Source organism: Pteropus alecto, unplaced genomic scaffold, assembly GCF_000325575.1.
Source record: "Pteropus alecto unplaced genomic scaffold, ASM32557v1 scaffold86, whole genome shotgun sequence".
Lineage (NCBI taxonomy): Eukaryota > Metazoa > Chordata > Mammalia > Chiroptera > Pteropodidae > Pteropus > Pteropus alecto.
In genome coordinates, this window is record NW_006442109.1 from 144,486 (window position 1) to 161,961 (window position 17,476).

General features: G+C 37.1%; 1 protein-coding gene across 2 annotated transcripts in view; it reads left to right on the top strand.

The window, feature by feature from the left end:
• RTN1 (reticulon 1) overlaps nt 1–17,476 on the top strand; it is a 160,998-nt gene that overhangs the window by 130,256 nt on the left and 13,266 nt on the right. Inside the window, exon 1 of one of the 2 annotated variants that reach the window (XM_006920129.3) lies at nt 9,351–9,715. The exons of the other annotated variant lie outside the window; for it this stretch is intronic. Coding sequence (XP_006920191.1) covers nt 9,655–9,715 — 61 coding nt within the window. The 5' untranslated portion in view covers nt 9,351–9,654. Of the gene's footprint in view, nt 1–9,350; nt 9,716–17,476 lie in introns of those variants that run through there. 2 annotated transcript variants of the gene reach the window in all.

The following is a 17,476-nucleotide window of genomic DNA, read 5'->3' on the forward strand; positions in this document are numbered from 1 at the left end:
CTATCATCAGTATGAACAAGAAGGATATTGACTGTTCATTTAATAACAAGTTTAGAGGTAGAAATACCAGAGACATAGGTGGCTCAACAGATCCACAATGCTAGGGGACTAGACTCTTACAGTTATCAGGGTCTTCTCCTTCTGATCACAAGATGCCTGCAACGGTTCCAACATCATGTCCTCATAGAATGCTGGGGACAGCCAGAGTACAAAAGAGTTTTTCCTTTTTTCATCAAGAAAAAAAATCTTTCCCAGAAGTTCTCTAGTAGACTTTCTTTTATATCTCATTGGCTAAAACCTAGGTCCATTGCCACTCCTATGTGCACAGCATTCTGGAAAAGCTATATGTTTATATCTGAGATTAGTTCGATAGACAGATGGATAGATTAGATTAGATTAGATTAGATTAGATTAGATTAGATTAGATTAGATAGATAGATAAATAAGATAGATAGATAGATAGATAGATAGATAGATAGATAGATAGATAGATAGATAGACAGACAGATAGATAGACAGATAGATAGACAGATAGATAGATAAATGCGGATAGGTAGATGGATAGGTAGATGGATAGGTAGGTAGGCAGATAGGTTAGGTTAGGTAGGTAGGTAGATAGGTAGAGAGACAGACAGACATGTCCTATAGTTATATGTTACTCTATGTTTTTCATAGGCTTCATAGTAGGAGGAAGACATGGGAGAATAGGGGTTGAAATGACTGTGGCATCTACCACAGTGGGCCAACCACATTCATAAATACATGCAGACTTCTCTGCTATAACCTCGCCTTCTAGCTTGCTCCAGATTTCCCTTTCAGGACTTTTCAGTTTCCTTAGAATAAATTTGGCCATCATTTATTTTCCTAGAAATATTAGAACATCCCTTTACCAAAAAAAAAAAAAAAAGAACAAAAATGTCATTATGTTGTTAGCTCTTCCACCCCAGCTCTCTGTCTCCCCCTCTATGCAAGATTACCAGTTAATCTTTGTAGTTTCAAAGGTATTTGGAACTACTGTTAGTGGAGTTTGACCAAGACCCACATAAACCTGAACAAAGTGCCTGCCTACTAAAATAAAAGATTTAAATAGGAAACGAAATCTCCTAATACAATAGATAAAACATCTGGGATACAATAGAGTATATCACCCATCATACTGAAAACCAGATTTTGAAAGAGAAAAGACAAGCAACTGTTGCCAACACCAAGATAACTCTGATGTTGGAATTATGTGAAAGGGATTTTAAAGTTGTCATCATAAAAATGTTCAACACCAACAGCTAATTCTCTTGAAACAAATGAAAAAACGGAAAATCCTATTTTGAAATAAAATGGAAAAAGAACTTTTAAAAAAGGAACCAAATGAAAATGACAGAGCTAAAAATATGGCAACAAAATTTTTTTAATTGCTGGATAGCTCAATACTAGAATGGAGATAACAGAAGACAGAAGAAGTAAACTCGATGACAAAACAACAGAGTTCTCCTGAACAACGAAGAGAAAATATACCAAAAAAAAAAAAAAGAAAAAAAGAATAGAGCCTTAAGGACCTGTTGAGAAATAACAAAAGATCCATGATTTGTATCATCAGAGTCCCAGAAGGAGAGGAGAGGAAGTGGGGCCGAAACAATATTTGGAGAAGTAATGGCTGAAAAATAACATGTTTGATAAAAGACAAGGCTACAGATTCAGAAAGCTGAGCAAATCCCAAACAGGACAAATCTATCTATATATAACTATATATATCTATATATCTATATCTATATCTATATCTATATATCTATATCTATCTATCTATCTATCTATCTATCTATCTATCTATCTATCTATCTATCTATCTATCTACATATTCCATCATTCCAAGACACATCATAATTAAACCTTTGAAAACTAAAGACAAAGTCTTGAAAGCAACCAGAGAGAAATGACATACTATCTATATGAGAACAGCAATTCAAATGACTGCAAATTTCTCATCTAAAAATCCAGAGGCCATAGGATTTGGCACAATATTTTAAAGTGTTAAAAGGAAAGCACTGCCAGGGAACCTATCTTCAGGAATTAAGAAGAAATAAAGACATTCTCAAATGAAGGAAAACTAAAAGAATTTGTCACTAGCTGACTTCCCCTTAAAGACTGGCTTAGAGGAAGTTCTTCAAATGTAAAAGAAATGAAAAAAGGAACTTGGAGCACTAGAAAAGAAGAAAGAATGACAAAGAGCAGAAATATGTGTACAAAATAGACTACTTCTTTATGACTTTTATAAATCCTAATTGGTGACTGGAACAAAAACAGATACACATGCTGAAGACCACAATGCTAAAGATAATGATATTTAAAAATAAAGAAGGAAAATGAAAGTGGTTTCTACACTTTACTTAAAAGTAGTAAAATGTTGGCACTGGTAGATTGTTGTAAGTCACATATGTATATTGTAATACCCAGAGAAACCATTAAGAAAATTATATAAAGAGATATATTCAAAAAACGCTATAAATAAAGTAATATGGAATCCTACGAATTCTCAAGTAAGTAGCTCACAAGAAAGCAAGATGAGAGAAACAGAGTAAAGGAGAACCAGAGGAAATAAAGGGGAGACAAATAATCATATGAAGACTTAAAACAGCAATAATTACCTTAAATATTAATGGTCTAAGTACACCAGTCAAGAGACAGAGATTGGCAGAGTGTGTAAAAACCACGACTCAACTACACACTGCTTACTAGGAACTCACTTCAAATTCAATGACATAGGTAGGTTTAAAGGGATGGAAGAGAAATATATAAATATTAATAAAAACAGGAGTAGCTATATTAATTTCTGATAAACTCAGCCTTCCCTCTTTCCAACTCCATGCTTTTTTTGCTATAAACATGAAATGTTTTATAGCAAATGTATGCTTGAGAAAAACAAATGGGGATTCTTGTGAGTCAGCCAGTGACTGACAGGTAGCAAAGAAGACACAGAAAATTAGAGACACCCATGGTCATATTGCAAGGATGTGTGAAAAACAAGTCTGAAGAACCAAATCCCTAGTAAGGGAAAAAAAACCCCACAAATACAATCATGTCTGGGTTTGGTGGAAGTGTGCACACTGCAGAAACCAATCCAAGTTATGTGCTTGGGAAGTCCAGCAGGAGAAATTCTGACACATGCTACGGGAAGGACAAACCAGTAAAGGGACAGCAATAAATTCAGGTTGCCAAGGAGTTCCAGAGTGAAATTTTTGGTCTGAGTCAAGGAGTTGTGCTGTCAGGAGAGGCACAAGGCTGGCCTGGAGGGTGGCTAAGCAGCAATCCAGGCTGCCAGGTGAGGTTGCCAGGGTGCCCGCTGTAAGAGTGAGTGCCTGACCGAGATAGCAAGTGAGGCTTGATTCCAGCTCACACTGTTCACCAAGTCTCTCGCTGAGATGCGGCACTGCAGCCATCTGGAAGAGGAATCTTATTCTGATTTTTTCTTCTATATTTTTTAATCAACATATAATTCACATACCACATCCTTTTAAAGTGTACAGTTCGGTTGTACACAAAGTTGGGCAACTATCGCCGCTATTTAATTTCAAACATTTTCATGACTCCCAAAAGAAACCCTTCTCTCTCTCCTTCATCCTTTTTTCTTTCTTTCTTTTTCTTCCTTCCTTTCTTCCTTCTTTACTTCCTTCTTTCCTTTTCTTTTTCTTTCTTTCCTTCCTTTCCTTCCTTTCCTTTCCTTTATTTCTTTTTCCTTTTTCCTTTCCTTTCCTTTGCTTCCCTTCCCTTCCCTTTTTCCTTCCCTTCCCTTCTCTTCCTTCCTTTGTAGTTTGATTTGCTTAATACTGGTTAACCTCTTTCATGTGATGATTGGTGATTTATATATCTTCTTTAGAAAATGTCATTCAAATCATTGCCCATTTTTAAATTTGGTTGTTGTTTATCTGAAGAGTCCTTAATATGCTCTGGGTACATGTCCCTTGTCAGATGGATGAGTTATAAATATTCTCTCCCATTCTATGTGTTGTTCTTTAACTTTCTTAATAGCTGCCTTTAATGCACAAAAGTTCTTTTTGAAGTGAAAAAAAATCATCAAAATTGATGAAGTCCAATTTATCTATTTTTTTCTTTTGTTCCCTATGCTTTTGGTGTCATATCTAAGAAACCTCTGCCTAATACAAGTTCATGAAGAATTATGCCTATGTTTTCTTCTAAGAGATTTCTAGTTTCATCTTTTACATTTAGTATTTGATATTTTTGAGTTTATTTTTGTATATAGTGTAATTAAGGGTCCAACTTTGTTATTTCTGCATATCCCGTCGTCCCAGCAAAATACTATTTTTTTTCCATTGAATAATCTCCTTGTGAATCAATTGAACGTATATGTAAGGGTTTATTTCTTGACTTTCAATTTTATCCCATTGAACTATATGTCTAGCCTTATGCCAGTACCACATGTCTTAATTACTAGAGCTTTGTAGTAAGTTTTGAAATCAGGACATGAGAAGCCTACAACTTAGTTCTTTTTTTTTTTTCAAGATTGTCTTATTATGGGTCCCTGGCATTTCTGTATGAATTTTAGGACCAAGTTGTCAATGTCTGCCAAAAAAAAAAAAAAAAATCTAACTGGGATTAAATTTAGTAGGGAGATAGATTATTGAATAATATTATTAATTAATGTGACCTAATTGACACCTATAGAATATTTTCCCTTAACATTTCAGAATATACATTCAAGTCCAGTTGATATGTGTGTCCGAATAAATCATTTCCCAGACTCTAAGGCAAGTCTCAACAAATTTCAATAGATTAAAATTGTACACTTTGCCTAGAGAAGAATTAAACTGAAAATAAGCAATAAGGTTAGAACAATCCTTAATTCTGTATAGTCAGTGGGCCAAAGGAAAAAAATCACAATGACTACTGGAAAATATTTTGAACTGAACAATTTAACATTAACATAATGTATCAAAACTTATTGGATACAAGTGTAACAATGCTTACAGAGAATTTTATACTGTTAAATGAACACATTAGAAAAGAAGAAAGGCTGAAAACAATCCAAGCTTCCATTTTATGGAGCTAATAAAAGAAATAGCAAAAGAAAATAAGAGTCTGCAATTAGTAAATTCTCTCATTTTCTACATATTTGAAAATGCCTGTATTAGTCTTGCTGGGTATAGATTTCTAGGTGACTGGTTTTTTTTCCCTCACCACTTTGAGGGCATTATTCCATTGTCTTCTGGCTTCTGTTAATGAAAGACTGCTGTTGGTTTAACAGTTTTCCTGAAGTGATATGTCTTTTACCAATGCCTGCTTTTAAGATTTTTCTCCTTGTATTTAATGCTTTCCAGTTTCACCATGATGGGGAGCAAGGTACTAATTTCTTCTTGTCTTGCTCAAGGCTAGGATTTATGTCTTTTACCAATTCTGGAAAGTTATCAGCCAAGTTGAATAAATTATTCAACTTCTCATGTTGCTCCTTTCCTTGCAACCCTGCAGTGTCTCACTCATTTGTTGACAGTATTACTACTCAGGCTTGTCATGATCTGGCGCCTGCACATGTCTGTAATTAAGTTTCCATATCTATGTGCTAGGAAAGCCTCATCGCTCAAACTGGTGATTCTCTTTCTTGTTCATGACTAAGCTTAATAATCTTCTACTCGGAAGACTTTCCTGAACCTCCTCTTCCCCCTAACCACTTTTTTTGTATCCAGTCTTTCAAGCTCATACATCTATCAGTTGATTGCATTTATCTATTTATATGTAAACCTCCCCCATAGGAGACTCAAGTTCATAGTGGGCAGTTCCTTTAGTTTTTACAGAGACAGGCACTAAGTATGGGCTCTACAAATGTTTGTCGTTTGAATGAATGCATGCATGCATGAATGAATGAATCAAGAAAATGATGGCATACGCTGTCTACCTCATAAGGATCTAAATGTAGAACATATATATAGCATATGTATAATTAAATGTATACTACATGAGAAAACACCTGGCAAATAACAAATGCTAATCTGTTGTTTGAATTGAAGACAGTTCATATATTATTTTTCTACAGTGGGTTATGTACCCGACTGGTTATTCCTTTAAATTGGTTCTGTGCCTTTTCTAATTGCTATACTTCTTGGAGCTAAAAAAAAAAAAAGAATCAAGGCGTTCTATAAGAATGCTATAGATTACCAACTATTACATTCTGTCTATTCTCAGTGCACCTGTGAATGCTTTTCTCCCATGTACTATCTTAATGGCTTTCTCCTCTTCCATTAGGTGTCTGCTGTAATTTTACCTTATGGGTTAGGCCTTTGCGGACCCTCCTTATAAAACAGCAAACTTCCACCCCACCTCCATTCTCTATCCCTTTACCTCCTTTATTTTCCCCAGTACAACTGTCCACAAATGAAATATATATTTACCTCTTTTATTATTATATGCCCCACATATACACAATAGCATATAAACTTTTTATATTTAGGAACTTTGCTTTATGCCTAGAACAGTGTCTAGCATACTGTTATGAGGTGCTCCGTAAATATTTATTGAATAAAAGTAGCAATGTAGGTAGGTGCCACTTATTCTCATCAGTGAAATCCTGGTACTACAGGAGACAGGTACAATACAGCCACTCTGGGCATGGTAGCCTTCAACATTCATCTTGATCTGGGATGAGATTACAAAACTTAAGTGTTTTGCTTTTCCTTAGAACAGACTGCCTAATGCATGATTTCATCCTGAAAACTAAAGAAATCACTTCCTCTCCTGGCAGGCACCTAATCTGAGTTCTAAACTGGCTGCACACAAAGCCCGCCTGTTCTCTCTTGGTTTAAAGACAGTGGCAGTTCCTGCCTGCATTTAGCAAGCTTTATCTTGATTTCTGTTTTCTTTCACTGCTTGAGGACAATTTACATATCTTTCTTTCCATGTTATCCTTTTGATCTTGGGAAGAGATTTTAATTAGCACTCTATGGGCACTTGTGCAAAGAAATCACCTGTTTATAATGTCTATGGGAAATAAATTCTTATTCTTTCATAGCAACAAATATCTAAAGCTGTAATTCATTTGTATGCTATGAGAGAGAGGTCCAGGGATGATAAATGACTTGCCGAAGGCCACATAACTAACTTTTGCAACACAGGTGGGTCTAACACCCACATCCTCCAATTACCAGTCAAGGTCTTCATAGTCTTCTGATTTTCCTTTAATTAGTTCATTTATGTTTCCCTTACCACCTATACATTAATCTAAGGCACCCCCCCATTCTTATTAGTGTGTGTCAGTGGCACAAGATGTCTTACCTTCTAAATCTTCAACTCTCCAACTGCTATATTGAGTTTTGAGGTGCCATCAAGCTTCTCTCTCCAGACTTGGCATGACTGAAAAGAATGTGGTCTTTCAGATAAGCTGACATTCCAAGGTCAGCTCTGTGGCCAGTGAAAATGCATAATCCAGGAAGTGTGACACAGCTAACCTCCACTTAAAAGCTTACCTCTGCCTCCTCTTCCTTGTTAGGGACATGCTGCTCTCATTTGTTGCTCAGTACTAGTTATATTAGCAACTTTCACTGGCTGTGGTAATGTGGTGGACAGTGAGTGAATACTCACCACTAAAGACACCAGGGGGCACCTTCTGCACTGAAGACTGGTGACAGGGACTATCACTGAACTGTCAGTGCCTCACAGTGGCCAAGGCTCCAAAGGTTTCCAACTGAAAAGTGGTCAGCAGCCCAACCTGGCAACTCCTTCCCTCCCCATCCTTCTGAGTCTTGTCCCCACCTGTTTGCAGTTCATCCAGCTGGACATCATGCAGTGAGAATTCATCATCAGGCACCAGTCTTTTCGCTATTTTTCTGACTGAAATTCCCATACATGATGATGAAAAAAACTGGGAGGCAGGGGGTAGGGAATATAAATATTAAAAAGTCTCTAATGTCTCTAGAGCAGGTCATTTTGAAAAGTGCTTTGAAATGATGTGGTCACTGGACTTCCTTCCCATCAGTCCAGTGAGCCATGACACCCTTCCTTTTGTAGAAGACTTCAGCTGTCCACAAGTGTCAAATTATCCTCCTGAAGTCACTCCTATTAAGCTTCCTTAAGAATAATTCCAGAGAGACTTTGCTGGTTTTTCTGGAAGCTTATATCCTAAAAAGAACCTGCATGATCCTACAGATCATATTTTAAAGTGTATGTGAAATGAAAGATAAATCCAGACTACAAACATAACCTTGAGATTGCCATGCCGAGGCTCTGGTTGGCACAGGATACCCAAATGTAGATCTGGATCTGGGAAGGAAGTGTCTGGGAACTGTGGAGGAATCTTGATGAGTCCACTTCTCCAAGAGGGAGAAAGAAATCATATGCAACGGATAAGGCCATGCTACAACAAATGAAGCAGGGACTCTTCCTTCTTCATTCCCTATGGTCCCCAAGGTATCCTCCGTCTTCATGCTATATCTTGCCTCCTCAAAGGTCCCCTCCACCAGGACCTCCTTTCCCAGACAGTGCCCATTCCAGTCCTTTCTCTGTGCTATTTCTACCTTTTCCTCATCAGAAACATACCTATCCCCTGTCCGTTCTCTCAGAGCTTTGATGTATGATCTGATACAGTATTTCATGCTAAGATTTGGGTAGTAGGTCACCATCATTGTTCTGTTCCTAACATTGCCATTTGCGTTGTAACTGGGGACTTCTAAATCCCTGACTCAATGGACTTGGAAATGAACTTTGTCTCCCCTATCCACACTGCCCACCTCCATCGCCCTCAAAGAAGCTGCTGTTGAGGCAGAATGCCTTTTGCTTTCCTAAGTTCTGTTTGGATGTCCCACAACTGGAGTGTCACTGCAGGGACCAGTAACTCCATGTGCCAGAGTCCAGGGGCTTAGATCCGATGCCTACAGGCACTGCATTCTGATACTTATTTATTCATTCCACCCACAAACAGAGCTGGAGAATAGGGGCAGCAGGAGAAATACACAAGCCCTCAGAGATTGAGCAGTAGGATTTCTTTACAGTGATTGTGGCATGCTAACAAAGGTTTTGGATAACCGTGGAATATTCCAAAAGAGAGAGGGAGAAACTGGCAATTGTTTGAAGATGCCAAGCAATTAAAGTGTGGCAAGAATGTAAAGAATTGGGGGAAGAGTGAGCGACGGCGATGATTAAGGGACATTATGCTGAAAGCCTGCCATTTGTACTGCCATCGACTCTGTATTATCCAACAGGTTTCTTGGGTTTCTAAGAAATTTCTAGAATATGCACCCCGTCAGTCAGGAGCTCCCAGGAGCAGCCAGTCCTGTACTCTCTCCCTGCCCTGGGCCCTTTTCCTCCTCTACTTTCCCCAAACCTTCCATACCCGGTCCGCGATTGTACCCTCCGGGTCCGATCCGGCTTAACTGTCTCCAGGGCAGCACCCTGGGCGACCAAACCTACGTTCTCGCGTCTTAGCGGCGCCCGCATCCCCGTGCGCGCAGGCAGCTCCGGGGCCGCGCCGCACTGATTCGCTGCCGCGGAGACTGCGGCGCCCGCGACGCGCCCGCCCCTCGCCGCGCGCGGGCTGGTGCAGCCTCAGTCTGTCTGCAGCCGCGAGGCCACCGCGAGCCCAGCCGCTGCTGCCCGGGCGCCGACGCCTGAGTGCCCGCTCTGCAACCCCGAGGATAGCAACGGCGAGCTTCCAAAGCCCGCACGATGCAGGCCACTGCCGATTCCACCAAGATGGACTGTGTGTGGAGCAACTGGAAAAGTCAGGGTATTCTCTTTATTTCAGTAATGCATGCCTGCGGCGCACGGGAACCCTGGGACCCGGACTCGGCCATTGTGCATCATTTCACCTGTGGGACTTATGCATGCTTTATTCCCAAGAGCTTTCTGTTGGGGGGAGTAAAGTTGTTATGTCAAAAATCAAAATGGATGGTGTTTGATGTTTTTTTTTTTCTTTTTCCTTTTTTTTTTTTTTAAACCTGCCACCTCCACTCCTTTGTTTTCTCGTCGTAATGCTAGTATTTTAAATAATGCATCATTTGCCTCCTCCGGGAGCTCTTTTGGGATCCATTGATCATTTAGTACTTGTTTAATCTCTTCTCACCCCCGGAGTTAAAATGCTTTCTTATTGTTCCATGCATCCCACTGTATTTCATTTCTGTCTAAAGGTCTAAATCTCCCGGTAGAACCATTAACTGAGAGGGCTCTAGTACAGCCTTTTAAGAGGGACACACCCATTTTAGGGTTGCTATTTGTGGTCACACAAAGGAGACTGGAAATGCAGACTAGCTCTTCCAATCCTGAAGATATGATGGCGTAACCACATATTAGGATGGTTCATTTGGAAATATTTCAGGGTTTTTTGTTGTCTGTCGTTGGGGTAACCTGTAACTACTATTTATTAATAATGGGTGTCTGTGGAACAAGTGGAGGGAAATAAAAAAGCACTACTGGTTGCCCTCTGGTGTAACAGATTTATTTTGAAACAGTCCATATTAGCACTGGGTGTGGCCACCCTCCAGCCTAGCTTGGATTGCTTTTCAGCCATTTTTATTCAGCCTCATACTTCACACATCCATCTCTCCTTTGTTACATTAAGATTTTCTCCTTCGCCTAGCTCAGTTAGAGATTATAAGGAGAAAGAGATAATCTGCAAGAATGAATTATGTGTAGTAAACTTGGGTGTTTGTAAGATGAGGTGCCTTTTAATATTTAACAAATATGGTTCTGAAGAAGGCGCATTTGACTTAACCTGCAGGCTTGCAGCATCACCCAGGGGACCAAGAATACTCTGGAGCAGAAGCTGTTTTTTTTTTTTTTTTTCCCAAACCTGGCATCTTCTCCTTATAATTTTACATAACAGAAAGAATAGGATGCCTTTTCATCTTTAATGCCCCATGGAAATTTTTCTTTGGTAACATTTTTAAGCAAAGAAAAAGTAAACATCAACCTTAGAGTTAAGAATACATTTTTTCTGCTGCTTATTTGTTGATGTCAATGACATAAAATACAATAGTCGAGTTCAAATTATGTGGATCTATTGGAAATACAACTGTCAAAAGTAAATAAATGGACCTAGTAGATTTAAAAGCCAGGACCTAAGAAATATATGGCAATTCAGAAGTATAATTTTAGAGAATGATGACAATGACATGGAATAGCATATATTTTATACAGAAAGCTGTGCGACAATTCTTGGTAACATTTCATTCTTGTTATGTGTTTAGATTCATCCAGTTTGATATACACACTCAACAACCACCTATGGCTTGATATAATATCAAATTTAGTTGGACACAAAGACATAACAAAGTTGGGTTTTAGACTGTGATTATGGGTATCTTCTTACCAGAAGTAGATACCAAAGATGGCAGATTTTCTGTTTTATTTGTATAAATATAAGACATTTTTTCATCACTATCCTATGCGTTTTGGCTCAGTTGACCTTCTCACTGTGGGGGGTGGGGGTAAAAAAAGCATGGACATTTATAATCACAAAATGACACAAAATGCCATTATTTGTCCATTGAAGACAATCATTTTCATTTTAATATACAGCTACTCGTGAAGATTATTGCAAGATCATTGAGGATCGTTTACACTCAGTGACCTTTGGTAGCCTTCAGTACCATTGATTTCCTTTTGTCAAATAGAACAAAGCTATTATCTTGAAAATTGACTAATAAAGGTGGGTCAGTTTATAGACATGAAAGAGAAATGGTAAGAAGTAAATTATTCCTTTTTCTCCCCACTAGAACTTTTCATCTAAATTAAATCCACAATAAGATTTTTGGTTAGCATTTTCAATGTATCTTCTTTATTGTAGTTCCCTTATTATCAGAAATAGTTGGTCTTAACCCTGGCTATACCCATTAGTATCACATAGAGAGCTTTAAGGAAACACAGGATTCCTGGGCTCTACCCCCAGAGGTTCTGAATCAATTGGGTTAGACATCAGTATTTTTTTAAAAAGCTTCTCAGTTTAATGCATAATCAGGGTTGAAGCCACTGGTGTGTAATAATTCTTAGTGAGCCCAACCCACAGACTAACAGAGCAAGGTCCAGTATGCAAATGATGAAATGAGTGTGAGCTAGGAGCAGTTTCAAAGGCTATTAAAAGAAGTTCGTGTAACACTGTTGATAATGACCTCCAGAAATATTATAAGGAGAAAGTTTTGCTTAGAAAAAGAAATAAAGAAAGTGAGCTTCAGGTTTCCTCCATATTATTAAACATTGCATGGAGAAAGTACAGCCCATTGCATATTACATGAAGACTCTACTGTATCCAAACAATATATCATAAGAACTGTACTATACATATAAAGTAATCTCACATTTATTAATGAATATCATTTCAGCTACAGACAACAATGTTTAGAGAGATTAAAGTCCACATTACTCTACATGAACACAGATGCTGCTTCCAATTAAAAAAAAATGATACTACTACCCAAAGCCCAATAAACCAAAAGCCCACTCAACTCAGTGAAAATGAAATGACTGTTAAACAATAACCTAATAAAACCTATATATACAGTAATCCTATAGACCACAACAATACTAGTATTTATTGAACACTTTTGCTGAATGCTTTACTTGCATCATTGCATATAATCCTCACGAGTCGTATGATGTATAAATTTTATTACCCCATTTTACAGGTGATGAACTGCGGCTTCTACCAAGGCACACAGCTAGTAATGCCAAAGGCTTGATTCAAGCCTAGGCTGCCTGACCCCAGAGCCCCTCACTCACCACTGCTCTTACCATCTGTCTCAATGATAGATGACTTTTCCTCAATAGTTTTTCCAAAAATGTGAATTATCTAGGCGACGATGATTGCGGGGAATTAATAACCCCTCACATTTACATAGTTTTCATTTTTCAAAACATCTTCCCATTGGAGGTTTTCAGCTTAATCTTGGACATCAAGAGGCTCAAAGAGGTTAAGTGACTTGTCCAAGGGTTATAGATCTAAGTGGTAAATTGAATGGTAAAAAGATGACTCTTGGCTTCAAATCTAGAACTCTTGTCCTCTCAACAGTCACCGCCTTTTTTACTAATGCTGAGTTACAGAAAGTAAACTCTCATTTACCCCCTCTGAGGTATTTTTCCATAGGTTCTCTCTTTACAAACAGCAAACATCAGCACGGCAGTGATCTTGACCAGTTTATGCCATTGTTGTCATCACCGTCATCATCAAGTCATCCTAAAGTCTCCATCAATATTATCTATGTGCCAGTTACTGTCCTAAGCTCTTGTGACATATCTTACTTTGATAAAGACAATTTTACAAACATAAATGTAGACTAATATCACCTTCTATCAAAAATAGCATTTTATTTGGATTCTAACATCATTAGAATACTGTACAAATATTACAACATAATTACATTTTTAAACTCTCTCTCTTCAGATTCTAATGAGATCCAATAGGAAAACTGGCTTAGCAGGAGATCTGGGGATTTTTTTTTTTAATGAAACAAAACTTTCATTATACAGATAATATACCAAATGCAGGTAGTTATTACTCCATTGAAAAATAAAAGTATTCTTTTTCACAATGTATTATCATTTTCATGAGTGTCTTTATAAGGGAATACTTCAGAGTTTGGGGAGCGAATAATGGCTTTATTCTTCTAAAAATGATACATGCATATTATGAAATTTTTCATTTGTACAAAGAGGTTCAAGTAAAGACTGCAAATCACCCGAACTCCTACCACTTTTAATTAATCATGTTAATATTTTCTGAATATTGTCCAATATCTCTATAACATGTAAAATGAAGCTAGAGTGCTAGATAGGCAACAAAACAGCTTTCATAAAACAAGATTGTACATATCTCAAAAAGTATTTGAAATAATTTAATGGAAGAAAGTGACTTGAAACTGAAAGAATTGCTGAACTTCAAATAAATGCCTGTTTCTTTACTATATAAGCTATTCCTAAAATTAAAGAAAAGACTATGATAAACATCAATAGATTGGAATCATTTCTAAATTACATGTTTTGGTTTTAGACTGTACAGATGGACTCTCTGCAGTGTCCTTTTTTTCAAAAGGAAGATCCATCATGGGTGAGAAAGATTGACAAAAATGCTAATCAAAATCCCCATCTTCAAATCTATGATTTTTCTCAGAGTTCCATGAGTTAATATTTCTTTAATGTAAAAATAATAATATTCCTGATACTCTATAACTAAAGCATTTTGATTACTATTACTAAAACATTATATATTGATAGGAATTGTGGATGAAATCTTTCGTCACAATCAGCAGGCCTTTCCTTCTGCATCATTTTTTACAGTTTTTTCTCTCTTTCTCTTCCTCTCTCCAAGCCTCCCTCACTCTCACTTTCTTCTTACATGTGAATCACATTCTTTACTCAATTCTTTTTCATTTTTAGATAAGTTAATACATTCAGGAGCAGAATCTGTGAAGTAATTGATTTATAATAAAATTCGAAAATGGTTGAATCCAGCAAACAAAAGCTAACATGGATAGGTAGCTTTCAGAATATTACCTTTCTTTTTGGAAATGATTAAATGTACATCACCACCATATTTCCCTTTTCAACCCGATCTCCTACGCTATGTGCATATTTAACCATGTGTTAATATTTACACATTGTCACCTTTCCAGTTGTTGTGAAAGTACACATAACCATTCAAATTAAGCTATAGATTTGAAAACTAAGAATGTGACATTAATAATTCTTTAAAAGCCATCTTCTGCCTAGGTGACAATGATAATAAGTGTATTAAAAACCTTGATAATTGTAATTACATTCCAAATTTATAGCGTATCATTCAAATAAAATAAGAAAATTGTTAGGGGTTTTAGATCTTAGAAGTGTAAAGTTCTGTTTCCTCTAAGTATATCTGAGCTATACTTTGAAGTTAAATCTGAGCAAGGTTTTATCGTTTCACACAATCAAATCCTTAAACTCTTTTTTATTTCCTTTACTGCCAAAGGGAGAAAGTAATTCAAGCATTATTTACAAGTTACTTGTCCTAACTGGTGTTAATTTGGAACAAATGAAAAGTAGAAATGTAACAGGTTTTAATTTTAGAACTTATACTGCAGTTCCACCCACTCCACCGTGGGCATGCTTCAAATGCGGTCATACTGTATGTCTTGCCTTCAGAAATATTTCGTCAAACTACTGATCAAATCTAGTGCTAATAAGACTCAGGAAGGACATAATATTTTATTGAATGGAACAGAGGTACAAAGAGAGATCATTTCTTTCCCTCATCTTACATATTTTTAGTTGAAGAAACGTTTTTGCCATTATGGTCTTGGTCAAAAATTTTAAATGTATTAATTTTTTATAAAGAACCAACAGCTGTCTACCTCCAGGGTTCTTTTTTTATTCCAGTATAATGATGAATTTTAAGGTGTGGCCCAGACTTAAGATTTTGTGGCTAATTATGACTAATGACCACCGACCACATAAATAGTTTTGTATTTTGATCCTGCCAGAAAGCTTAAAGAAAGAAAAAGCACATGAAGACATTTATTATTCCATATCTGCAAATCTTACTGGGTGCCTCTCTCAACTACCATGTGCCCAAAGCCTGTCTTTCTCTCCATATGGCAGTCTCTTCCTTTGATGCCAGTCACCCTGTGGAGACCCTTCCAAATGAGCCCATTTGCAGGAGGTTTAGCAGGAGGAGCTGGCAGCAATGTCTTAAATACTGAACCCTGCTGTTCCATGTCCTAGCCAGGCCCACTCCATTGCTGTGACTATGGGCCTAAGCATCATTGTGTTCACTTCGCAGCATGGAGACCAGAATATAGTCTTAGTGCTTAGAATTAGCAAACAAATCACATTCAGCTGTTTCACAAAAGTCACAAAAACATAAAAGCAGTTTTGCATTCAGTCCAATCTGAAGGGTAGTCATTAGAAGAATGCGTTTGCTTTTGTCTCCTGTGGTTCCACCAAAGCTCATAGAGAGTAGAGGATCATCTGTGTGGATTAAATGATGTACTCCTCTATTTAATCTACACGGAGAACCAGGCTTAATGTATCTCCCCTTCCAAACATCTACAGAATTATTTAAATGTCTAGAAATAGTGCTGGCATTTTTGTCTTGACAGTCATGTTGGCTGCATTTAGGAGATGTGAAGGAAGGGACTGGAAAATGGAATCACTGCAGATGTCTTAGCAAAAGTCCTTTACAGCAATTTCCTCTCTAGGCCCAAGGTGCCTGGGTTACCATTTAAAGTTTTAAATAATGTAAGAGACTTTTCAAGGCAAAGGAAACTCATGGATTCATTGACTAAAAGATGTCATCTTTGAAGGTCTCTCTGTATGTATAGAGTATTTTTGTACATCTGTTTCCATTATGTTTCCCCAGTTTGATGGCAAAATGAAGGAAAATTAAGTAGGGAAAATAATTACAGTTCCTTCTTGTTAATTTTTTGTGATTCTATTTTATCTGCCTCATGAAGACCAGAAAACTGGCTTTTCTGTTACTGCTTTGGACACTGAGATGTAAAGAACTGAGGTTATTCTAGCCTTTTAATCGTTTTTAGAAGATAGTTAATTATTATAGTCAATTATTGGAAACTTGCTAAAAAGCAAATAAACGTCAACAGCATGTCATTTTTCAACAATGCTTTTGTTAAAATGCTGATATTATCTATGAATAGGGATTTTCTCACATTTTCTCACTTGGCCTTTTAAAAAGTAGCATTAACTTTTCACATACCAAGTTAAGCAGTGTTACCCAAAATCTTGTCTGGGCCAAGATGAAATATAAATAAATACAGTTCAGAATATGGTACAATAATGCAGATACTTGTGCACAATTTATTCCTATTTTATATTATTCACTTATACCACATTTGCTTTGTAAATAAAATATGAAAATCACCACTGTTTTTTTGGTTCATACATTTTTAATAAACTTTGTGAATACTGCTGCCACTATTGAATCATATAATCAAAGACATTTAAAATAGTTTCTCAAACTAAAAAAATTTGGGCCGCAGCAAAGAGCTTTTTTTCTAGAAATTTGACAGCATTTTATTTCCATTTAACTCTTAATTCAACCATTGGATCACTTTTATTTTTCTATTTTGTTCTTGCTTGGATTATGAAAACGAGGGTAGCACTGACTTCAGCATTTCAAATCCGCCAAATCTACCAGTTCACCCTTGACTGAATTAATACTAAGTTAGCCCCAGGCAGGCTGCAGTCTGTGCCCCCACTTGTGGTTTGGGGACTAAGATGAAATCACCAAGCCCAGTCCATTTATCAAATTGATAGCACACACTGATCTCTCATTTCAAAGCCAGTGCATTGCTCCTTGGTTTTTAGCAGAGTAACATAATTTTTATAATTGGCAAACAATTTAGTAATTTACCTACCCTAGTGAGTATGTTTAGTGAAAGTGTACTGAGCTATATAAACTCTCATCTGATCTTTCTACATAAGGAGGATATTGAAGGAAGAAAAAAGTTATCTATACCTTGTTGTTATCTATACCCAAAGGCTACTGGGAGTAATTTGTTGCAGT